This window comes from Equus asinus, chromosome 15 (assembly GCF_041296235.1).
Source record: "Equus asinus isolate D_3611 breed Donkey chromosome 15, EquAss-T2T_v2, whole genome shotgun sequence".
Lineage (NCBI taxonomy): Eukaryota > Metazoa > Chordata > Mammalia > Perissodactyla > Equidae > Equus > Equus asinus.
Window position 1 is genome coordinate 20,868,966 of NC_091804.1, and position 26,179 is coordinate 20,895,144.

A 26,179-nucleotide genomic window follows, 5' to 3' on the forward strand; every position below is an offset into this window, starting at 1 on the left:
CAACAGCGGGGCAAAAGCCAGCCCCGGGGAGCTGCCTGGCTTTACAAACACCAGCCCTCCCTACCTTGGGGAACTCCCAGAAAACAAACACACCAGTAGACAGACCAAGTCCCGAGGGCTGTCTCCTTGTAGACCAGTACCTAGGGCTGCCAGGTCTTCACAGTGAAAGCTGAGCTTTAAGTTCCTGGGGAAAAGAGAAGCAAACCCTCTGATCTTCCCTCACAACCCTCCACTCTTGCACACCTCCGTAAAGAGCTAGCGAGACAGGGTAAGGCAAGGCTGGGACTTGCATTTTACAGACTGGGACTCCAAAGAGGCCCAGAGGTTCTAAATCTGCTTGGACCAAAGAATTAATCACCGGCTAGGCACATTCCCCTCCCAATGATCCCTACTTTAAATAAATAAACCCGCCATTCTTTCTAGTAGATGCAACCATCTACTTCAGGGTAAGGTTGGCATCTCCTTCCTCCTATCCTCTGTTTTGGCAATTCAAGGCTCCACCACAGACTAAGTGGGATGAGCCTTGGGTGTAGGCATCAAACCTCTGCCTCCTGTCCCTTTGGCAGTTATACCTCCTCTGTGAAGCCTTCCTGGGGGCTACTTACCTGTTACCAGCACAATGACCTTTTTCAGAGTAGAAGAAACTATGGTCGTGCGCCACTTACCGATGGGCATATGTTCTGAGAAATGCGTCATTAGGTGATTTTGTTGTGGGATCATAGAGGGTACTTACACAAACCTAGATGGTATAGCCTACTACACACCTAGGCTATATGGTATTAATCTTATGGGACCACTGTCATACATGTAGTCTGTCACGGACCAAAACGTCGTATGCGGTGCAGGACTTTGTCTCAACTGGAAACCAGCATGCCAGGCCCCTTGGGTCCATGTTACTCATCTCGATGTGCGGTGCTAGGAGGGCAGGAAAGCCAATCTACTTGAGGCTCACTTGTCTGAACTCAATTATGGAAACATGTGAGTTTTATAGAAGATTCAATGAGGCAATACACAACACTGGTTAAAGCCACGGACTTAGAGCTGGGTTCACATCTAGCCTTTGCTCCTCATTAGCTCTGTGACCTTTGGGAAGTTTCTTGAAAATAAGTAAATGAAATAATGGTCACAAAGCACTTAAGCCCAGGAACGACCATTAAACACCACCACCTGTGGTCACCTTCAGCACTGTTCTCCTTCAAAGCCTGGAGACCTATCTGGTCGTGGATTCCCAATTTCTCACCTAAAACCCTTTTTTAATTTACCTCCCAAGGACTCTGTTTTGAAGACTTTACTGTTTAAAACAAACCACATTAATTATTTCTTTTTTGTTTTTTAGCTTTTAGTATCATTTTTTATTAACTTGATATCTATAATAAGACAGTTTGGGTACAATTCCAGCCAAAAGGAAGCAAATGATGTGAGCTGGCTTCAACGTGAGCAAACACACTGTCGCCTGTTAGATGAGCTGAAAAAGCTTGTGAATCCCCAGAAGATCATTAGGGGCCCAACTAGAGGTCTGGGGACCCCCAGGTTAAAAAACCTCAAATCACATAAAGCAGAAGCAAAATCTGAAGCTCAGGTCAAGGGGACAACCCAGGTGGCCCAGCACGTTAGCCCAGAGCCACGTCTTTGGTCTCCAGGCTAAGAATAAACATATTAAGTCAAAAGAAAAATTAGGCCTGACTTCTTTCTCTGATGTTAGGCGGCTACCAAGATTGCACACAGGGCAAAGAATATTTTCTACAACCCCTCAGGTCACACCAACATCTGATTTCCTTCAGCAGGTTTGAGCTGCCAGCTCCAAATAAACTTCATTCATTCAAGGGTCCTGGCTTCAAAAGGCCCTAGTAACCGAGGTTTGTATATTAGACAGCAAACTTGGCCACGAATGCAGATTCCCTCATAACACCCTCCCTGGTAACATGTGGGCGGGGGCACCTGGAACGTCAGTTTGGCTAGCTTCCCACTTTGAGTAAGACTTGTGGCTGGCTGGTAGAAACCATTAGGAATTATTAAACATTTTCTAAAAGTGACAAGAGAGATAGGCTCCATTATCGAGTAATCTTTAAAAACAGATTTTTCTGGAACAAGCAACTGGACTGAGTTGCCTTGAGTACAGCTTTGTTGAAAAGGAAAAAACCACATTATTTGGTAATCCTCAGTTGCAAGGTTAAAGACCACTGTCTTCAGAGAGGAATGGAAGACAAGACACCTCAAGCCAAAGCAAGTATCTAAAATTTTACCACTTAACATTTTATCTAGACAGTTTATATAGGGTACTTTCACAATCTCTTGTGATTCCCCTAACAACCTCAATAAGACAAATATGATCTACTACTCCATTTTATGGATGATAAAACCCAAAGAGGTAAAATAACTTGCCTGAGGTTACACAGCCAGTAAATCACAGAAATGGAACTCAATCGCGGATAGTCCACTAGGCAACACTCCTTTCAGAGGAATCCCATATTTCCAACCCAAAGTACCTTTCCATTTATTGTTGCAAAAAACTAAAACCATTTAGCCCTGATTTATTTATTTTTATTTTTTGGTGAGGCAGATTGGCCCTGAGCTAACAGCCATTGCCAATCTTCCTCTTTTTGCCTGAGGAACATTGCCCCAGTCTTCCTCTTTTTTGTACATGGGTTCCTACCACAGCATGGCTTGATGAGTGGTATATAGGTCTGTGCCCAGGATCTGAACCTGTGAACCCCGGGCCGCTGAACTGGAACATAGCAAACTTCAGGTCTAATAGGAAAGCTGGCTGGGAATCAGGACACACAAGTTCTGTGTCTTCATTTGGAACTCTGAATAATTCCCTCCTTTCTAGGTCTTCAGCTACCCCTGCTTCTCAGCAACCTTCATAGTAAAATTCCTCAGGAAGAGTCATGTATACCATTGGTGCTCAAAGTGTGGTATGGAGTTCAGGAGTTGGTGGAGCCTAAACTCTTCATAATAACACTAGGACATTACTTGCCTTTTTCACTTTCATTTTCTCCTAAGTGTATAGTGGAGTTCTCCAGAAGTTACATGACGAGTGACATGGCACCAGGTTACAGAGCAGAAGCAAATACAAGAGTCCAGCTATTACGGAAGATATTAGAGAGATTTGCAAAAATATAAAACAATGTCACTCACTAAATATTTTTTATTTTGAAGTTATTTCTCATAAATTATGATACTTATGTTAACATGCAACCGATTTATTATTCTTCACTTGAAAGAAACATATAAAACATTTCTCAGCTTCAATTTCTAATACCACAAATATCCACAGATAACACCCCAAACAAAAGCTCTCTGAGTCCTCAATTTCACGAGTGTAACGGGGCCTTCAGACCAAAAACTTTGAGAATCATTGGTCTGTTCTCTCACCGTCTCCAATTCTTCTCCTTGCATTCCCTCTCCAACACACTCTAGTTAGGGCTTTCCCCCATTATGTGCCACCAAAATTGCTATGAGCACTAAAGACTTCCCACCTGCTAACTCCAATGGTTAATTCTCAGTGCTCCTCTCACTCAACCTACTGGCTCACGTGCTGTGGCTGATTACTTCCCCCTCCAGGTGTCTTTTTGTCACCAGGCTTCCAGGACACCATACCCAGGTCCCCTATCTCTCTGGCTCCTCTCTTTCTCCCCATTCTCAATGCTGGAGGGCCCAGAGCTGCATCATCCTTTGAAATCTTCTCTGTGCCCACTCCAGCACCTTGGCCGTCTCTAAATTTGTAGCTCGGGACCAGATCTTGCCCCTGAACTCCACCCTTCCCATCACCTACTCCACCTCTGGACTTGGATTCTAAACAGGCATTTCAAATTTTCAGATGACTAAAACCTAACTTTTTTTTCCAGTCAAACCTGTTCCTCTCAACGTCCTCCCCATCTCATTTGATGAACTCTACCCTTCCAATGGCTTCCAAGGCCAAAACCTCACAGCCATCCTTAATTCCCTTCTCATAACTTACTTTCAATCCAGCAGGAAATCCTGCTGCCTGACTTCAAAATTAACCCCAAACCCAATCACCAGCTGCCCTGCTCCATTGCTCAAAGCCCTCATTCTCTCTCCCTCGGACTAGTTCAGTAGCCTCCCACCTTATCCCCTCACTTGCCCCCCTGTAGTTAACACAGCAGTCACAGTGATCCTTTCAGAGGATCAGATACTACACAGCTGAGAACACACCAATGGCTTTCCATCTGACCCAAGAATAAAAGCCAAAATGCTTCCAATGGCATGCAAGGCCTACTCTAGGTGTCTGTCAATTACTCTTCCAGCCTCTTTCCCTACAATCTTCTCCCCACTCACTCTATCCCGCCTTCAAGCCTTTATACTGGCTGTCCCCTCTGTCTGGGACGCTTTCTCCAGATCCTCATGACTTTACCCCCTCCACTCCTCTTTGCTCAAATGTCACTGTGTCAAGGAGATCCACCCTGATCTCTTCCCCCACTTCCCAGCCTTCTGATCTCCCTTATCCTGCTCTACATTCCTAGAGCGCTTCTAACACATTGCTTCTGTTTATGTCTGTCTCTCCAACAGAACATAAGCTCCACAACTGCAAGAACTTTTGTATGTTTTATTCACGAATGTATCTTCTGTGCCTGAAATAGTCCCTGGCAATAGTTTCCTAATCAACATACTGAATGAATATATAGAATTTGCTTCTGCATCTATGCAACTCAGTGGGAGGGAGGGAAGTTTGGACCCCACAGTTCTTCCTAACTCCAGCCTCTGATTCTCGAACCAGCCAGCCAAAGCTCATTTGTACCACAACCCATGTGAAGCTTTTGGCACCACAATGCCCAGCACAGAGACCTGCCCCAGGCCCACAATCCTACGTGCCCAGCTCCAACAGGGCAGGGGAGGCTACGGTCAGATAGGCACCAACTGACCAAGTACTGTCCTTATTGGCTGTCAGAGCCTGGGACACTTGGCAGTGACAATGTTCCTAATCTTTTCTGGTCTCAAGGTCACCTATTTCTCCTACCTGAAGGAATCCCTCTTATTTAGCTGAAACTTTTCCCTGCAAAACAGCACCAATCCAAGTGTGGATGTTCAAACGAGAGCCTTGATCTCAACGGGTTGTGACAACCCCATAATCCTAACCCACATTCAGGTCCCTCTTCCAATGACAACCTTCTTCCTACTCCAGCGCAAACATGAATTCTAAGACGTTTTTTAAAAGTGGAAAAGATGAGACAGAAATGGGAAGTGACAGCATGAACTACAATTAAAACACTGTCTGGAGGCTGGCCTGGTGGCGCAGATGTTAAGTTTGCACATTCTGCTTCTCTGCGGACCGGGGTTCGCCAGTTCGGATCCCAGGTGTGGACATGGCACCGCTCGGCAAGCCATGCTGTGGTAGGCGTCCCATATATAAAGTAGAGGAAGATGGGCATGGATGTTAGCTCAGGGCCAGTCTTCCTCAGCAAAAAGAGGAGGATTGGCAGCAGATGTTAGCTCAGGGCTAATCTTGCCCCCCTCCCCCCAAAAAAACCACTGTCTGGCCAACCCTTTTTGGGCTCTAACATGGTATTACCCCACACCTACCTTTAGGGAGCTCTATTCTCTTACTCATTGGGCAGTAGGACAAACTGGCTTGGCACCTGGAATGTACTCAATAAATGTTCGTGGAATGGAAGAATTAAACCTAGTAACTCATTCCAGAAGTAAGTTCACAGAGAACACGACAGATGTAACCAGGCTCAACTCAGTAGTAACCATCTCCGAATAGAAACCTGAGGGTAATGAAGGCAAAAGGCGGGACTAAGAACCCCACAGGTCCTGGAGGGCTCTGTGCGCTCCTGCTGAGCCTCCTTCCTTGTGATCACTGGGATCAGCACCACCTCCCACCACCTTATCTCAAGGCTTCAGTAAAACATACAAGTAACATTATTTCCAGCTTGCCACATTGATATTAAGAAAAAAAGGAGGGCGGGGGCTGGCCTGGTAGCACAGTGGTTAAGTTCGCACGTTCCGCTTCATGGCGGCCCAGGGTTTGACAGTTCGGATCCCAGGTGTGGACATGGCACCGCTTGGCACGCCATGCTGTGGTAGGCATCCCATGTATAAAGTAGAGGAAGATGGGCACGATGTTAGCTCAAGGCCAGGCTTCCTCAGCGAAAAAAGAAGAGGACTGGCAGTAGTTAGCTCAGGGCTAATCTTCCTAAAAAAAAAAAAAGGAGGGTGAAGGGGGCCTATGACTAAGATATTCCTGCCCTTAAATTATTAGGGTATTGCGCAAATGACTTAACCCCTTGCAGGGTTGCGCAGGTGAAACAAAATGGTACATGAGGAAATACCTAGCATATATGGTAGTCAATGTTCTTTTCTTTCCCCTGCCCACAAAACAAGGCTGGGGATTTCTGCTAAGGAAAAGAATTCAAATGTGACCAACAGACTAGCCAGCATTTGTGTCTACTGCCATCAATCTCCACTATCTATCACTTTCTTTCTTCCGATTCCACATGTGGCCAGTTGTCTTGCCAATCCTCTGCCCTGAAGATCTAGGCACTCCTCTATCCTCAGCACTACTCACAGGTTCAACAACCCTTACTGGTGTGAATAAAATAACTGGGCCAACTGGTCTCCCAGTCTGCAGGCTCTGGTTCAATTTAACTTGCACATGCACACGTTCAACTTCTTAACGCTGCTTGTTGTGCTCTGTCTGCAGACGGCTCCCAGATGCCTATGAAGTTAAGGTCAAATTCTAGGGCCCCAAGTTTCACCTTATTTCTGATCTTATTTCTCTTGTGCACACCTCAGACTGGTCTAACTCAGCTACTGCTGCTGCTCCTGGTCCACACTTTGGGATTCTCCACTTCAGCTCTGTCCACTCCTCTGGCAGGTCACTGTCCTCCCCGATGATCATGTGTCTACATTCTTCACTAACCCAAATTGGTGCAGTCTCTCAAATGTGCTAGGCTCCCTCTGGCTTCAGGTCCTTTGCACAGGCTGGTCCCTTTACCTGGAATGTTCCGCACTACCCCCAAATCCCTACTCTTGCCTCTGGGCACCATCCCGTGAAACGTCAATTTCCCTTAATATCTCTTCTCCTTCGTTGTAAAGCAACCATGGTAAATATTGATTAATGCTTCTCTCCCTGATGAAGCTGCAGAATTCACGAGGATGGGCAGGTTTCTGATTTTGCTTACCATTCTTATCCCAGAGCCTAGCACAGTACTTGACAAACGAAAGACCACAATAAATCTGTTAAATAAGCAAAGACTCCCATATAATATTCACTCATATTGTCTGTGGTATCTAAAATGGAGAAACCACTGGATGCCTAAAGTAGGAGGATGGTTACATTATGGCACATATAATGGAATGTCAATTATTGAAAGCCATACTCTCAAAGTATGACATGGGGAAATGCTCAGATCACTGTTGAAAGAACAGGAAACAAAACTGTGCCTAACTACAGCATAACCTAAACTATATAGAATTGGATGTTTGAGTAGGAGAGAGACAATTAGGGACAGCGTTTATTCTCTGAAAAAAATTGTCCATACGTCCTTTGCACATTTTCTATGGTAAACATTTACTAATTGATGAGAAAAAGCATTTCTAAAAAACTTTGACTCGACTCAAATGCAATGTCCACTCAAAACTTCTCTACTGTTCCTACTCCTACTTACGCCATCCCGCATGCCTGCTCATCGAGACTTCGGGGGATCTTTAAAGACAAGCACTTAGTTGTCTCCAACTCTGCATTCCCCCCAGCTCCACAGGGCCCATGCCAGGGCCCGGGACGAAGAATCCAGTCCAGGAAGTGTGTATGCAGAACAAAAAGAGTATACTCACCTAGTTTAAAAACACCCAAGATGCTTTGCCCTGAATGTTAAGCAGCACATGTGACCTGGTCCATTCTGGTTTCAAGTTCAAAGGCATCAGGCCGGTCCTGCGGGTTAGCAGCTAACATATCTTTCAAGAGCTGCTTGATCCCCTCAGACATGGAAGTCCTGCGTTTCTGGGGGATGTGCAACTCCATCTTTGGGTTTTCTAGCAGCGCCTCACCAACAGGGACGATTTCGGTCCCTTGTTTGATATAGGTCCCCAGGAGCTCCTTCTTGGTCTCAGAGTCAATGAAAGTGATTCTTTCTATCATTGCCCAGATGATAATGCCCAGGGCAAAGATGTCAGCCTTGGCTGTGTAGTGTCCCTCCCAGACTTCAGGGGCCATGTAGAAGTCTGAGCCGCAGGCTGAGGACAGCCAGTATTTATTCACATTCACATTTTTGTTGTCTTGATTGCCCTCTTTGCCTCGAGGGGCCAGCCCAGCACACACCTTGCTTAGTCCAAAGTCTGCCACCTTAAGGACAGGGGTGCCAGAGCGCTCCGTGATGAGGATGTTGTCTGGCTTTAGGTCCCTGTGCACGATGTGGTTTTTGTGCAGGAAGGCAATGGCGCTCGTGAGCTGTAGCATGAAGCTTTTGTTGGTTGCTGGGTCTGGCCTCCGGGACAGGACATACTGATTCAGGTCTCCACCTTCACAGAATTCCATGACAAACCAGAGATAGCAGGGCTCTTCGGCATAACCCAGGATCCTTTCTCCTACAGCAAAGGAAGACAGGAATGAGCTCGAGTGAGACAGACACACTCATGCCACTTTTAGGCCAAAGGAATGCAGCGTATTAAAGTAAGTGACAGTGGTGACGACTGCTCCAATCCAAGAGGACCAGCACCACTGGCACTGAGCCAACTCTACACAAGTAAGTCCATCCATTTCTACCCACACAGGATGAGTCAAGGTATAACAAATAAGGTACGACACAGGCTGCAGGGGCTGGTGGCAAGCACCTGGGTAGTTACTCTGGTTTACCGCTGACCTATTGAATACCCAGGAGGCAACTTAGTTCACCTTTCCAAGTTTCTACTTCTGCTTCTTCACCTGTAAACGGCCACATGTCACCACTTATGGAGTGTCCACATGAGCACTTGACATTCAGTTTAATATTTACCACCTTAGAAGTAGGAGGAAATAGAGCCATCTTATAAAATGAAGAAGCTGAGGCTCACAGAGTCTTAAGAGTTAAGACACTCAAATCTGTCTGATGGTGAGCCACTGTGTTTCATTATCTACTGTCTCCAAATAGGCAGCACCACACCACCCCTAACTCCCAGGCTGCTGATGGGACAAGGGGAAGCATGGGAGAAGACTGTCAAATGGCTGCTACTCCACGCCAGGTAAATGACCTTCCCTCCCTTCCTTCCTGACTGGTATAATGGTTCTTGTCATCTAGAATGGCACTACAATTTTATTCCAGAGGCACATTCCAACTCATCAGTATTTTCTGTTAGCCCACCATATGCCTAGCACAAGTCTGGAACATAACATGCCTGTCTCTATGAAGCTTAGTTTCAAGGAGCTAACAGTATCTGAAACAGCAAGCATCATAAGCTGTGCATCTGCACCAAAGTCAAGTTTTATGAACAGAGAAAGGTGGGTAGCACTTGCCAGATCGAAAGAAGCCAGAAGGGCAGGAATTGTAGGACAGGCAGCAGATTAGAAGGGAGAAGAAAGCAGGCTGAGAGATGCAAGGGGTAAAACAACTCAGGAACAAATGGACCAGAGAGGAAGAGGAAGTCTGGTGGGAACCCTGGGGTCTGAAGTGCTATGTAAGGTGAAATCAAGTTGTGGGGGCCTGAAATTCCAGCTCTGCCTTTCCAAGTGTTTCCTTTTGAACCACAGAAAATCACCAGGAAAGCTGATGATTGGCATGTCCGAACAAATCCCAATATTCTTTATAAAACAATTAATGGCACACTGACCCCTTACATGAAGTCATTTGATGACTAGAAGTGTCCCAAAAGCTAAGCCTAAGCAGGCAGATGCCTTATTCTGCTGATGAGGAGGATGGGCCTGCCCTGGGTGGTCACGTGAATCACTCATGACTGAGCCAGGGCTTGAAGAAAAGTCCTCTGATCCCCATGATGGTATCTCCATTCTACCAAAAAAGAGGGGTGCAGCTGCTCATACAGCCTCTGCCAGTAATTGACTTTTACCAGTCATTCACTCTACTCCATTATGAAGAACTGGTGACCTGGATGATCCCTGCTAACCCAAATGGCCCTGAAATTACCAAGGCACACAGTCTACCAAAGGCCATGGTTTGGGAGTTCTAGGTTGAGGACAGAAGACGTCTAGACAGATGAGGCAAAAGTTTTAGGTTTTTGACCACGATCTGACAGATCTCACTTCCCCTGTAATTATATAATTTGTTTCTATTACTCACAATCAAACTAATACAGGTAGACCCAGTTTAGGGCAAATGGGTTTTGTTTTTTTTTTTTTTTTTTTTTTAAATCAGTTGTTTCCTACCTCATAATCCTCTTTCTAGGTCACTGGCTCTATTGGGCTGAGAACCTTTATCTAAAAACACTGCAAAAATGAAGTGGTGATCTGAAACCCACACCAGTCTAGACTCCAGAGTAAAGACTCAACAAGGAGGGCAAGAAATGTTTGCTGGTGGGAGAGCCAGAAAGGAAACGATCCGCAAGCCATCAGATTCCTTCTGCAAAGGCCACATCCGAAAACTGAAACTTTTTCACTGAAACAGTGGGGAAATAAAGGGTGGGGAATGGTGATGATTTTATACACAAAGTTGGTAACTACGGCAACTGAAGTAAAAGGAAAACAAGTCTGCAAAACAGACGACAATCCGAGTCCAGGTTATGAGAATCCAGGGAAAGAGAAAAAGGGTAAAAGAAAAAGTGCCCTGAGTTAGTGAGTGGGTGGGACAGATGGGGCCCGGGCTGGAGGAGCTTGCTCAAGGGAGTGAGCTAAGCTCAGGAGATGCGAAAGGAGGGGCTATTTGTGGAGAGGAAAGCACTGGACAGGAAGAGGCATTCTCAGAGTCAGAAACAGCATCAGTGAGCACGACAGAATGGTTGACTGGGGAACGAGGCCACTCATCCCAGAGACAGAAAGGACTTCTTTGCACACACAGGGCCTTGGGATTGCTTCAGGAAAAGGTGCAGCATCTATGTTCCCACAGGAATCCCCAGCTGCCCATTAAAAAAACATAAGAGGCATGTGAGAATTCCAGTCCTTTCCTTGCAAGATGGAGGGAGAGGAGGTGGTACTCAATGCATTCTTGTCAAGAAGCAAGCCAGGATGAAGTTAACAGGAGGAGCAGAGACCAGAGGCAAGGAGTCTGGGTTTAGACCTCTGCCTTGCCCACTGGTTTACTGCATAGTTTCTTAGTTCAAAGGAAAACATGGGGAGACTGAGGCATGATGGAAAGATGGCTAGAACCTTGGGCAAGTCCCCGAATCTCTCTGAGCCTCAGTCTTGTTAAGTCACAGGCATGAAATACATTTTGCTGACTGTAAGATACTTGGGGGAACCACATCCTGACCCATCACTAACATCACCATTCCCACCGGACCCCAGTTGAATCCCAGGAAGTCACTGATTTCAATAATCCCAGTGCTGTGGGCCATAGGATAAAGGTCTCACATATTAGGCAAAAGATGAGATTGAAATCAGAAAATGAACGTGGATGATTACATTACACTTCTCAGGCTGTAACAGCCAAAACCCATGTTCTAGCCAGATCGGGCCACTTTTATTTGAAGTGATCTCTACCTAAAAAGAGACCCTCCTCCCCCAATCCCTGCAGGCATGTCTGAATGTGCACCTTAGGGACCAGCTTGAACACCAACCCACCTGACACTTGCCTGATTTCCCAGCTAACTGCCCTCTTCTGACCAGCTAAGGCTCTGTCTTATGCTTTACCAAGGTGACTGTGCACTGGGGAAGGGAAAGCGGTCAAACTTTCAGGGCTTACCAAACACTGGTTCTGAAATGACACTAATTCCTGGAAACCCAAATGTCACTGTGGTCCACCTGTCAGAGGAGGGCCTTATGGTGATCGAGGTCAGGTGATCAGTGGAGCTTTAGCTCAGGTCCACCCCACAGTGGGCCCAGCAGGTCACTGAAGCCACCCTGTGGTTACTTCCCCAGTTTCAGGATGTATCATTGGAGTAGACACATGCAGCAAGAAGGATCCTCACGTGAAGTTTACAGTTTTTTGGGCCAATAGAAACAAAATTTACTTAGGTTTTGTAACCCCCTTGTTTGGTATAATCTGACAGTTCTATGAGATGAGTAAGAATTAAAAATTTAGCTTCCCAGAGGGGGAGAAAACAGTGAGTGTGTTATCTGGAGGTGATAAGGATTTGAGGCAAATAAACGTAGAGAGCCCACTGGGTTCCAGGCACTATTTTAAAGGCGCAGTATGTGAGCTATCTCATCCCGCTGGACACTGTTTTATAGGTGAGGAGACTAAGGCTGGGAAAAGTAAGTAACTTGCCCAAGACCACTGCCATGAGCAGCTGGGTAGATGCGAACCTCCAGGCCAAGTCCTCCCACCAGACAGTGCGATCTCTCAGGGGGCTAAGAAATGGCACTCCGATTCAAGAGAGGCAAGCCCACCTCCAGGAGAGTTTTATTACCTTTCCCTCAAGTCTGATAACCAGGAGACCATGAAATAAACTCTGTATTTCAAAACATATTCTATGCCACAACTCACAGGGAGACAGAGAAAATGAAAAAACAAAAAAATCAAGCAGGTGCCCCGCATCTCCTTACTCACAGGAATAAGCAGTGTTGAAGTTGTCCGACAAAGTGGGGCCTGCTTTATTCAGAAACTTGAGGCCGCAGGCCTGGCACGAGGATAAGTCAGTCTGGGCAGAGGAAAGGCAGGCATCTCGTGGAAAGGGATACAAGATACTCAGCATTTTATGGGCCCAATCCCAAGCCTCCTCCAGAAGTTGGATCTCCATGCTCTCCTCACTTCCACTGAAGCATTTCCCGAGGGCACAGTGCTTGACACACACCAGAGATGAGATGCCAAGTGGTCTCTGCCCTTATGAAGGTTTCTGGTCATTAGAAGCAGAATGACTACAGTTATGAGAACCAAGAATAGGGCACAGTTCAGCCTGAGGAGCAGGGACAGGTGGTCAGGATGAGAGAAAGGCAGGCTAAGAATCACTGCCAGAGTGGTGGCCCCTGAGCTGTGTCTCCCAGAACGAAGAGAGTGGGCAACAGCACAGGGGGTTTGAGCTCGCAGACGGGGACCCAAGTAATCTGGGTGATCGCAGAAGAGATGTAGTAGGAGATAAGCAGAAATGAGGCTAGAGAGGAAGACGCTGGAGTCAAATCACAAGAAATGGTGTTTGTCAGACTAAGGATCTGAACTCAGACTAAGAAATGGGAAGTGGGGGCCGGCTCTGTGGCCGAGTGGTTAAGTTCGCGCACTCCGCTGCCGGCAGCCCAGGGTTTCGTTGGTTCGAATCCTGGGCGCGGACATGGCACCATTCATCGAGCCTCACTGAGGCAGCGCCCCACATGCCACAACTAGAAGGACCCACAACTAAGAATATACAACTATGTACCAGGGGGCTTTGGGGAGAAAAAGGGAAAAAATAAAATCTTAAAAAAAAAGAAATGGGAAGTGACTAGAAGTTCTTGATATATTTTAGAAAGATATACTGTTTATTGAATCGAAGAAGTCATCTATTTTAAGACACAACATTTAAGAATGACATACAGGCTATTGACAACGCTGACTAGGTTCAGTTCTGATTTCAGAGATGTTAACACGTGAAGAGCAAGTCTTAGAATCGATGAAACAAGTGCCCACTGGAGGCATGAGGAGTTAGCAATGAAGACAGACCAGCACCCCAGAGACTCATCGGGAGTTTGTGAAACCCCAAGAAGAGAGGACTGGCCAGGGAGGCGGTAAGAAGGCGGTGGAGAAAGGTCTCGGAGGTCTAGAATCAACAGTACTCTAGCCAATCTTCTTCCTCCAAACCCGTCTACGTAGGTGATAATTACATCCCCTTTCACAGGTGAGGAAACTGAGGCTCAGAAGATTAAATAACTTGCCTGTGGTCTCACAGCTAGTCAGGGGCCGCACTCAGAGCCTCCACAGCCACGATTCCTATCATGATGCCCTACTATTGCCTCTGAGCCCAGAGCAGAATTTACCACCTAGATGTTCACTTTCCACTTCGACACAAGCTCCTTGTAGGCACCCTCTTATGTGTGTCCCCAAGGGGTTTAATGTTCAAGTCCCCAGTGTTACAGTCCAAACACAATGTGCATATTAATTTTTCAGTAGAGAACTAATTGCAATTTTGACTTAAATGTGCTGAGATGATAGCAATTGGGCAATATGTATCACAAGTTGTAAAAATGCTCAATCTATTTGACAGAAAAAGCCCACTGTAGGAACTTATTCTATGAGAAGAGTATCAAAAAGACCAAACAAACACAAACACCGACCACCAACAGCAACAAAAAGGAACATCGAACACCAAAAACACCTAGAACTGGTATTCCATACAGTACAGTGAAAGTGAAATACTGGAAACAACTGTCTGGGAAGAGTTCACGGTCTATTATGGTATTGCCACTTGAATGCTTTAAAGGGCTACGTTATATTTCAACAAAACTTACTTAAACAGAAAGCTAAAAGAGATTACATAATACAGCACGAGTTTAACGTGAAGTGAAAATATAAAATTATAGATTTTTGTTTAAGAAAAATAGAAAGGAATCCAGAAAACTGAAGTTTGAATTTGCTATGACTATAGCCATCCCTGTTTTTGATTCGTTAAGAGTTGTACACTAAAATATTTTATTTTGGGGCCACCCTGGTAGCCCTAATCTTTTTTTCTTAAATATAATTTTATATTTTCACTTCACGTTAAACTTATGATGTGTTATGTGACCTCTATGAGGTGGTTCAGTTTGTGCGCTCCGCTTCGGTGGCCCAGGGTTCATTGACTCAGATTCCAGGTGCAGACCTACGCACTGCCTATCAAGCTAAGCTGTGGCAGAGGTCCCACACATAAAACAGAGGAAGATGGGCACAGATGTTAGTTCAGGGCGAATCTTCCTCAGCAAAAAAGAGGAGGATTGGTGGTGGATGTCAGCTCAGAGGCAATCTTCCTCACCAAAAAAAAAAATACATATATATTTTATTTAAAGAAGTGGCTCAGCTGAAGATCAGTCCTGAGAAGCTGAAGACTCCATCCAGAATGTCTTCCCAAGGAAAGATGAGCTTATAGACCAACCCCAGGTCCCAGTCTCAATGACCTTGGGCTGTGTTGTGTCACTATAGAGAGGCTGGGTCCAGTGTCAACACCACAGGGTGTGTTCAAAGTACTTCATAAGATTAGTCAAATGTCACTGTGCATTACAGAATCCCCTTAGAGTGGCTGCCAAGGCAAGATACAGTGCCCTACAGAGGCCAAGAGGCCAAATATGAACCCTCAGGTCTAACACCAGGACAAGGGCTGTGGTGCTAGCCAGACCTGAGGTCAACACCACCTCCACTCTCTCACTTACATGGCTAAGTGCTCCGAGGAAAACTTCTTAAGACCCCATTTTCCATAAACTGAGAAGAGACACCTATCTTACTGGGCTGTTACAAGGCTTAATTGTGACATACGAAGCATCGTGCATGGTGTCTGGACACCAGAGTAGACAATTACTGCATGTTAATTGTGTCACTTGTCTGGACACCACTGGCAGCCCTCCAACATGGTCATAAGGCAGCGTGTCAAGAACATGGAATTGGAAAGAGGACCCAGACATAAATTTAGACCTTGACCCTCACTGGTCCAGTACCAGGAACGTGACTCGACCTTATCTGCCTTGATTTTCTCCAGTATAAAACTAGGTTACAAAAACACAAAATTAAAGTAGAGAGGATTAAATGAGAGAATGCATATGAAAACACTATGCAAGGCGACCTATTTAGTACTTGTTAAAATGCAGATTCCACCAGCCAACCAGAGTGGGGAGTAACCCACGGCTGTCCTGGCTCGCTTCTCTCTCCACATACCTAGGCCCTACTTCTTGCCAGGATTGCTTCTTATCCTTCCCCCAACTTAGTCTACATTCCCGGCAGCTGTTCCCCCTTGAGCATCTCTCACGGGCTGCAGCGAAGTAACATCTGTTGTGCTGTGTTCATCTCCTCCACAGACTGGCCACTCACAGTGGAACGAGACCAAGTCTCTGGGCTCCCCACAGCGCACCTCACACATAGTAGGTGCTCAGTAACTGGGTGAAATGAATCAAGATTAGAATTGTGAGCTGGAGAGGCTTAAAAAAGAGAAAGAACAGAGAAAGTTCTAGCATAGGGCATACAGAATATGTAAATTAAAGAGAACTAGGTAAGCCTCCAAAATTTGTAAGTCAGTAAGGAAGGCTCCTAGCCCTAAGGATACCACCAAAGGCCAAACAGGAGTTGAAAGTAAACTGACATTCTATTAGGAAGCTAAGCTCTGAGAGTTTACACTATAAAAAGCCCTAACCAATGCAACCCCAATTAACCAAAGCTCTCAATTAAGGGTTATTTCTATCTCCTGGGGCTGGTATCTAAAACCCCCAATGCACACGGAAGGAAGGGAGGCAGGCAAGAGAAGGCTGCGTGGTTGTCCCAAGACGTTCAACAGCAGACCAGAAAGGAGGTACAGGGTCCCTAGCAGCTGAGACACAGAGAAGACACCAGAACAAATCACCAGTGCCACAGTACTGATTAATACATAACTAAAAATAAAGAGTAGCCATCAGTTTGAGTAAAATACGATTATGCCTATTTAACAACCAAGAAAAATAGAAGTCGCCGAAACTTAAGCCACTTGTCTCAGAGCGAAGCCGAGCTGTCAAGGAAAGCCGCCTCAACCGAGAGTGCCTGGGCTGGGATCCTGGCTTGGCTTCTTGCTGAACTGCTTCACACTGGGTAATCTCCTTCACCTAACTGCCTTGGTTGACTCACCTGTAAAATAGGGGTATTACGGTACTGACCTCAAACGGCAGTTGTGAGGACTGAACCAGTTAATAGGTATAAAGCCTTTGAACAGCGCCGGCACAGAGTAATCAGGAGGTTTTAGCTTTTAAGAGGGTGAAAGTGGGACTAAGACCTTCTGACTCCAGGTCAGTATCCGCGTTCTACCGTATCCTGTTAACTTCCAGGGCCCATAAGGCGGCCTTCTATTTACGTGAGGGGAGCCACAGATCATCACCCAGCTCTGCCTTTACCTAGGGGATCTCTAAACTCTGAGGTCCCAAGCTACACTAGAGAATTCAGAGTTGCCTTCTAGGGGCCTGGGCAGGGGGTGGCCCAGCTCTGAGCCTAAGCTTTCCCTAGGCACTTAACAGACAGGCGGGAGTTTGCAGGCGGCCAGCCAGTCCACTGCTAGGATCCTGGACTCCCTTCCCACACTACCTCAAGTCCTCCCCTCAGCTACCTCAAGTCTACTTCCTTCCTTGCTTCCCCATGTCTCCACACTCCCAGAGAAAGCCTCTACTGTTTCCTAGGATACCCACCACTCAGGAGTGACCTTGACCTTGCTGTGTCTTCTGCATGCCTCATGGAGGAAACTTGGCATGACCTCTTCTAATACAGTGCCTGGCTCACAGTCACCACTGGGCATGGGTACACACACAAGCATATCCCCCCAAGGGCCGAAATGCCCACCCATGTCAAGCCAATTAAAGGCATCTTGAGTACAGCAAACATCAAATAACTGGTAAAGCAGAACTAGTGTCTTACCAAGCTGGGGTAAGCTAAGTTTCCAGCATTTCCAAATTTCTAAATATTCAGTTTATGAGTCTTGAGAGTTTGTTCTAGATATTTTTTTGGTCCTGACTTGCTATTTGTCAGAAAGATCACCGTGTGCATTAGTGAGAACACCAGAATTTCTGAGTTTGACAACGAGCTCAGGCTTGCCTGCCGTCTCCCAAGTGGCAGTAATCTTGAACTGAGATGTATTCAGGAAAGGGTCCATCAGCAATGGAAACAGGAGGATAAAACCAAACTGTTGATGCCTTATCTCCTCTTTTTTTGTGAAAAGTACTTAAAAGTTAAGACATTAACCAAATAATTTACAGGATTGTTAACCTGGTTTTAAAAAGCCTAGAGGCTGGTTTGAATGCTACCACTAACTCATCTGGGGCAAACGCCGTCCCTTTTCTGGGCTTCAGTTTCCTTTCCTGTGAAAAAGAAGACCAGATCAGTCACCTAAGACAGCTACTGACTCTGAAGCTTCTTCTCCACATAAGGCTCCGGCTGGGATCTGTCTGGTCTTTGTTCAGAGAAAGGAAGGACAGAAGACACGGAAGTCTCCCAAACAAAGTTGGATGAGACCAAGAACTACATTAAGTCCCCTCATCTTTGTGATACTGGATTATTTACATGTCAAATAACTTCTAAGACTATAGAAATGCCCTCTGAGTAGTATTCACTAGAGTTGATACTGAAGGGGGAAAAAACACATACTCTCTATTTGGCCCAAGTGTGAAATAAATTCCACTGTCTCTCTTCTCTACCCAAGCACACGGTCCTTCTTTCAAAGGCTCCCCTTCTTTCAAGCCCACCTTCTCTGCTAACTGCTGGCTGACTCCTGATTCTTATTCCCGTCAATTCTCTACAACACTCTGTACAAAGCCCTTAATGAGCCACGTTGCCTTTTCCGCCCGTGCCCTTAATTAGCATTGAGGTCTTCTATAGGTCTTCAAACTTTTCAAATTAAGTTCCTTTGGGGCAAAGAGTGTCCTGCACCCCCACCCCCATGCAAATACCACTATAGGGTCTTGGTGAAAGTATGTGAATTTGGTTCAGTTGAGACTAAGGCAGATTAACGATTTTTGGTCTATTTCAAAATTATTCTAAATCGCAGGAGACTATGCAAAAGGTGATTGCAAAGGACTTTCTGTTTAAAGATAAAACTGAACGAGATTATCTCTAAGATTCCTTCCAGCTCTGACATTTCTGAATGATATCAGTGTGCTGTACCCAGTGCCCCAGGGCAGATTAAGACTGCTAAATTTTGGAAGCTGAAGTAAGGAAAACTTAACTTGGAGTGGGTCTTTGTTCTCCACTTTAATATTAATAGCAAAAAACAGATGCCTATTTACTGCTTGCTAAATTTACACCTGACTTGTAAATGTGAACATCAGTTTCATAAACCAAGACCATGCGCATTTTCTTTACTGCAGAGCCCAGAACATTACCTAACCCATAATAGAGGCTCAAATATTTTGAAGACTCCAAACAACTGAAAGGGACATACTAAGTATGTAGCCTAAAGCAAAATATTTCATTTCTCTAGGCCTCAGTTTTAGTTCACAAAGGGAGGAAGAAAATACCAGTGTTTCTGTCAACCTGGTGTTGCTGACAACACACGCAACAGGATATGTTCTATGGTCAAACAAGTTTGGGAAACTTGAACAAGAACACTGTGACTCTCAAAGGGGATGAAGGTGGAAGAGAATTAAAAATGTAGCCTGAACTTACTAAGGCAGTGAATTCCTCCTTATCTGGAGCACTTAGTGACATTCCCAGGCCACACAGCAAACCTATGACATAGGTACCCTTATCTTATGGATAAAGGAATGCTCCCTATAGGTTTTAAACAACTTGTCCCATGTCTCACGCAGTCAGTTTGGACAAGCCATGACTGAAAGTCAGTCTAAGCCCAAAGCCCAGGGTCTTAACCACTATGCGATGCTGCCACTGTTTCCTGTGGAGTTCTGACAAACTCGACATGTGAGAATCTGAAGAGTATTTATAAGGAGGGTGAGGAAGGAAAGACTTCAAACCCAGGACCAAGTTTCAAGACTGGCATCAATGAACTGAGGGGAGAAGGGGATCCTCTGGCAAAGCTAACTCCCACATCTCAAGGCAGTCACGTAATATGGAAGTCCAGATCACTCATTAAGCACGGCGGAGAAGACAGCCTGAGAAGGGAAGAGAAGACCTTGCAGAATCCAGGTAAGCTGAAAGAATCACCTGGAAAGGCTTTTCGAGACAAATATATTCACCCTGGGGGAGGGGAGGCTTTTCAGAATGGATGAGGCAGGGACGGACAAAACAAATGGAAGCCTGTTTTGAAAAGGGACCCCAGGTGATACTGATCACGTCCCTCAACCCACTGTCAAACAACTGACATGAAAGGGACAGGGAGCTCTCCTGGGGTGGGCTTGTAGAGATCATGAAGTTCGGTAAAAGCTCCAAACCCAATGCCCTGTGCCACCCCACCCCAAATCCTACCCATTCTTAAAGGTCAGGTCTAGTCCACCCATGGGGTAGGAGGGACACCACCACACGTTTCAAAGGATCTAGTCCTTGATCAAGACAGATCTGGGTTCATACCACTTAAGCTACGAAAAATTCTAAGGAAACCAGGAGTACAACTGAACTTCCCTTACAAGCTGATGTACATGCAACTCGTTTGTTCAACTCTAATCCTTAATTTCTCCATTTATAGGAAGAGAAGACGATTTACTTTTAAAGTTATTACCTAAATCCTCTTCTGTAAGACACCTAGGATATAGCTGGGATTCAGATTAGTAACCTCTCCCCTGAGAAGCCTCCTCAGACCTTTCCAGCCCACTGGCCCTCTCTTCTCTCCACAGATCCCTGGCTCCTTGTAGTCTCAACAAGACACGTGAGTACTGAGCACTCAGGATGAACACTCTCTCTAAATGCACTTAAAACTCCCAGGACTGCAAAGTCCCCTTGTCTCTTTGAGCCCCATCTTCCCTAAAAGCAAAACAACTTCCAAGCCAGCCTCAGAGGATTAAGAATGTAAAATGGAAGAAAAAGATGTTCGACGTCGTTATGTGACAGCTCTAGGCCCACCTGCGGGGGTTATTTTTCTGCAGGCCCCAGAGGACTTAGCCAGAAAACTGCCAGTTTGCTTGACTGCCTGGGATGAAGGGCTGAGGTCTCAGAGGAAAGGGAAGACTAGGAAGCCAGAGTTTGCAGGGTGGAGCTGGAGGGTGTCAGGATATTTGGAACCACACAGAGAGGGGGTGTGGGTGGGTCCAGCAAAGTTTTCTCTTTTTCTGTGCTTTGGGAGAGAAACAGAAGAGGCCCTAGAAGGTGAGGGGGCCCTGCAGTTCTTCCACCAACGCTGAACCCAACCCCATCCACTGCCGACCCGTCTTGAAAGTGCTAGACATTTCATAATAATGGCTTACACTTATTAAGTACTTACTAAGATAATGGTTAGCACTTAATGAGCGCTTGTTATGAAAATACCAGCTAACGCTGGCGTCGGGGACTGACTGCGGGTCCCGGGAAGAGCGGAGGGCCCGAATGCCCGGCCCCGGGAAGGAGGGTGTGTCTGGGCCCAGGGTGACAGGATCAGGACCGGGGCCTAGGGCTCCCGGGGCCAGTCTGGGCTGAGCGGTCCAGCTCAGGGGTCGCGGCCCGCGGCGCCCCTACCTTTGAGCGAGGTCTCCACCAGCCGTAGGTAAAGCTGTGAGCTCTTGTTGCCGTGGCTCATGCGCTGGGCCAGCCCGTTGCGCTGCAGGACGCACTCCTCAAACTGCACGACGTTCTGGTGGCGCCGCTTGAGGCTGGTCAAGGCCCAGAATTCGGCCAGCGCCAGCTCCACGTTCTCGGGGGCGTCGCAGCGGATCTTCTTGACCGCCACCCGGGCCCCACTGCGCCCGGCAACCGCCTCGTAAACCACGCCGTAGCTGCCGCGCCCGATCTCCGCCAACAGGCTGTAGCGCGGCCGCGCCGACCCGCCGCCGCCCTCCGGCCGCCGCCGCGCCAGGCAGGCCTCGCCCGGGCCCTCGGCCGCCACCGGATCCATAGCTTGGGCCGCCGCCGGCCTCAGCTTCGCGCTGGGCGCCCGCGGCACTGGGCTTCGCCTTTTCCGCTCGGGGCTTTGTGTACCTCTGCGGGCGCCGTCCTCCTCCCCCGTTTCCATGGCTGCGGGCGGCGGGGGGAGCAGCAACGGCGCTGCCCGGGCCCCCCCTGCCTCATCCCTCCGTCCGGCCCTGGGACGCGGAGGAGCGGGACCTTGGATGGTGACCTGCGGCCGAAAGAATCGGTTAAACGACCAGGCCGAGGCGGGGAGGCCAGGAGCGCAGCCGCAGGGCGTCCCAGCTCCCCCCTCCTGCCGCAGCGGCCCCTTTAAGACGGAAGCCACTGCTGCAGACTGCACAGGGGAGGGGAGGGGAAAGCGGGCAAGACGAAACCAAAGGGCCGCTGCTGAGAGGGGGAGCCGGAAAGAAAAGCAAAATCTCCCCGCCTTCTTGGTTAATTTATCGTGTAGGGATATGAAAAACCAGGACCAGCAGTCTTCGAGATTCATGAAAATCGCCTTCGGGGGCAATTCGGACTGGGGAAATCTTTTCCCTGCCTGGCCTCCCTGGGGATCCCCCTCCCCGCGCCCCGCCTTGTGTTCTCCCGGGTGTAAACAGTCCATTGAATTAAGCCCGAGCGCAGCCCCGCGGACCGACCCAAGTCCCCGAGGGCTGCGGGTGGAGGGGGTTGGTTTAAAAGTTTGGCGTCCCCTAGAGCGCCAGGCCGGGGCCCAGCTGCCCTCCCCAAGCGCCCGAGGCGGCGCAGGCAGCCCCAGTTTCGGCGCTGGCTTCTACTCAGCGTACCGCGCGCTTACCTGGCCGGCGTCCCTCCACTTCCGGGCGGCCCGTCTCCCCCTTGGGGTCCTCGGCTGGGGTTGGTCCGTTCCGGGCCTTGGCTGCCTCCCGCACCGAGTAGCGCGAGAGGCGGCGGCCTGGGCCCTGCGTGCAACGGAGCCCGCTGCAGCTTCAGGGGCGGTGGTAGCGGCGCTCGCGGGGGAGAACCGGGCGTCCAGGCTCCCGCGGCTCTCCACGTGTTCGCGCCAGCTGAGCCCTTTACATAACGTCTTTATATAAGCCGAGCCTCCCGCCGGCACCTGGGCCAGCGGGGGCTCCTGGTGGCCCATCCCCCGGGAGGCCGGTCGAGTACCGAGCCGCCCGAGTCCTGCCAAGGTCGACCGAGCAGCCGCAGCCGGGACCCAATCACTGGCGAGAACACCCAACCCACAAAAAATAGGCGCCAAATTCCCGCGATCCGCTGCGGCCTCCGGGTCTCCGCAGCCTCCTGCGCGCCACAAACTCCTCTCTCCTGGCCCGCGCTGCGGGATGAGGAACTGCACTCAGTAGGCGCCCAATAAATACTGATTGGTTGATGGGATTGGTCGGTTTGATTGATTCAGAGCTGGTGCCTGGGCACCGCCCGGACTGGGCTGGAATCCACACCCTACCCCCAGTTAGCCCTTTGCTCCTCGCAAATCGGCAAATCGTTGCCCCAGTCACAGCCTCAGTTTCCTCTGCTCCAAAATGGGTAGACTGGGCCATTTCTCCCAAGGCTGATAGGACCAAATGAAATATGTAAATATAAACTTGTATAAAGTGGTTAATTGGTGCAGGCTATACAGTAAAGCACTGAGAACAGAACAGGGCCTTGCACACAATAAACGTTAGGTATTATTATTAAATAAACAAATACACAGGATAACTTTTGACAATAAGTGTGATGGAAATAAGTAATGAGCTGCATAGCTCCTGGAATTGGGGACAGGCCACTTCTGATAGTGTGGTCACTGAAAGATATTTTTTTATGTGTAAAATTTCAAATTTACATATAGATTGCAAAAATAGTAAAGAATTCTCATATAATTTTCAACCGGTATAACAAATTGTTATATTTTGCTACATTTGCATTATATTCCCTCGTGTATGTGTGTGTGTATACACATACGTATATATAAAATATATATTATATATAATATGTGGATGTTCATTTTTCCTATATAATTTTAGAGTAAGTTTCAGACATAATGCCCCTTTATCACCATATACTTCTGTGTATATTTCCTAAGAACATTCTCTTGCATAACTCAGTACAGTTTTCAAAATCAGAACTTTTCACAATGATATGATTCTTTTAACATGACTTCCATATTTAAATTTTGCTAATTGTCCCAGAATTGTCCTTTATAGCTATTCCCAAGGATCCACTTTGAGATCACACGCTGCATTTAGTTGTCTTGTCTCTTTAGTTTCCTTCAATCTGGAACAGCAGTCAGTTATTCAGCCTTTCTTTGTCTTTCATGACCTTGACATTTTTGAAGAGCACTGGCGAGTTACTTCGTAGAAGTCCCTAACTTTGAATTTGTTTGATATTTTCTCATGATTAGATTCAGGTTATGCATTTTTTGGCAGAAATACTGCTGAAAGAAGCTCGCCTTTCAGTGTATCACACTGGGAGGCACATGACGTTGGTTTGACTCAATATTTGTGATGTTCACTTTGATCATTTGATCAAGGTGGTGTCGCCAAGGTACTCCACTGAAGAGTTACTGTTTTTCCTTTTGTAACTGTGAAGTTTTCTCTTGGGAAGATATTTTGAGACTATTTATCCTGTTCTTCACCAGACTCACCCACTCACTCACTGGTTTTAGCATTCATTGGTAATTCTTACCTGAATCAATTATGACTAGTGTTATTGTAATGTTTGCAAAATGGTGATTGGAAGGCCTCTGTATTGGTCTGCTAGGGCTGCCATAACAAAATAACAGGCTGGGTGGCTTAACAGAAATTTATTTTCTCCTGGTTCTGGAGGCTAAAAGTCCAGAACCAGAGTGTCGGCAGGGTTGGTGTCTCCTGAGACCTCGCTCCTTGGCTTGCAGATGGCCACGTTATGGCTGTGTTCTCATAAGACCTTTCCTGTGTGGGGGTGCCTTTTTCTCTTCCTGTAAGGGCATAGTCATTTTGGATTAGGACCCCACCGTAATGGCCTCATTTTAATTTAACTCCTCTTTAAAAGTGTTATCTCCAAATATGTTACATTCTAAGGTACTGGGGCTTGTGAATTCAACATATGAATTTGGTCGGGGTGGGGGAGGGGGCAGGGACAAAATTCAGTCTATAACAGTCTCTTTGGAATAGGACGTTTGAGCTGAGACCCGAAGCCAACCATGCTGAAACTAGTGGAAAGACATTTCAGGAAGAAGGAAGAAGTACAGAGGCCATGAGACAAGAACAGGATTGATGTTAAACTTCAGCCAGTCTGTGAGAGTGTAAAATGGTACAACCACTTTGAAAAAAAGTCTGACAGTTTCTCATAAAGTTAGATATAAACCTACCCTATGTCCCAACAATTTCAAGCCTAGGTATTTATCTGAGATAAATGAAAACTTACGTTCACAAATACACTTGGGTAAGAATGTGTAAGTGGCTTTTTCCATAAGAGTCCCAAGCTGGAAAATACACCGATGTTCATCAATAAATGAATGGATAACCAAATTGTGGTATTCATATACTATGAAATGCTGCTTAGGGGGGAAAAAAACCAATGAAGTATTGATACAATAACACGAATGAATCAAAATAATTCTGCTGAATGAAAAAAGTCAGGCACAAAAGAGTAGATACTGAATGATTCTACATAGAATTCTTGAAAATACAAACTAATTTCTAGTGACAGAAAGCACATTAGCAGTTGGGCTGAGGACGGAGGGGAGGAAGACAAAGGTACACAGGGAAACTTTTTGAGGTGGTGGATATGTCAATTACCTTGACATTATCTTGTGATAGTTTCAATGGGGCAATACATTAAAAACACTTCAAAGTGTATACCTTGAATAGGTACAGTTTATGGATATCAATTTTACAGCTTTACCTCAATAAAGCTGTAAAAAAAAAAAAGAGGGAAAAGGTACATACTATATGATTCCATTAATAGAAAGTCAAGCAATCCTGATCTATGGTGGCAGAAATGGTATCAGTGGTTATCTTTGGGGTGGGAATTGACTACAAGGTGTACAAGAGAGTTTTCTAGGGGGTGGAATTCTATTGTATGTAAATTAGACTGCAATCAAGTTGATTTAAAAGGTGGAAAAACAAAACCCTGCAGCCATGAACACCTGTATCTTTACTTAGAGCCTCTAAGGACCCAGGGCTGCATTGTGCATGCACCGGGCTGGCCCCATTCCTGCAACCCCTGGCCCCGTAGGCTGAACAAGTCCAGTGGCGTCTCTTCCGGCTAGTTTCCCCACCCGAATCTTAAGAGAGATTGGATCTGAAGTTCTAGGAGCGCCACAAGAAGTGCAAACTCTTCTCTATGCTGTGAGAAGGGCCAGGCTACTTGAAAAATTATTGATGGCTTGACTAATTTTTTTTCTTCATTTTGATTTTTCTTAAGTTACAGAAGTAACCTATTCTGATTAGGATGAGTCATAGCAAACTTTCTTTCAAGTTTTCTATCTGTCAGGCACAGGAATTAATGAAGAGTTCTCATGCCAATCCTGGGAGGTAGTTACTATCATTAGCCCCATTTTACAGATGAAGAGACCGAGGGAGGAGGTCGCACAGCTGGCA

General features: G+C 46.7%; 1 protein-coding gene across 5 annotated transcripts in view; it reads right to left on the reverse strand.

Moving 5' to 3' along the window:
• Nucleotides 1–22,889, reverse strand: part of STK35 (serine/threonine kinase 35) — a 139,694-nt gene extending 116,805 nt beyond the window's left edge. For 3 of the 5 annotated variants that reach the window (XR_011494599.1, XR_011494598.1, XR_006514328.2), the window contains exons 1-2: nt 21,246–21,965; nt 7,798–8,547 (exon numbers count right to left, since the gene is read on the reverse strand). Coding sequence is in view for 2 of the 5 variants with exons in the window: in XM_014828508.3 (XP_014683994.1) it covers nt 7,835–8,547; nt 21,246–21,843; nt 22,432–22,740 (1,620 nt within the window). In the remaining 3 variants the exon portion in view is untranslated. Of the gene's footprint in view, nt 1–1,314; nt 6,158–7,797; nt 8,548–21,245; nt 21,966–22,431 lie in introns of those variants that run through there. The other 2 variants (XM_014828508.3, XM_044748712.2) reach the window with 2 other exon arrangements.
• Nucleotides 22,890–26,179: the final 3,290 nt, after the last annotated feature.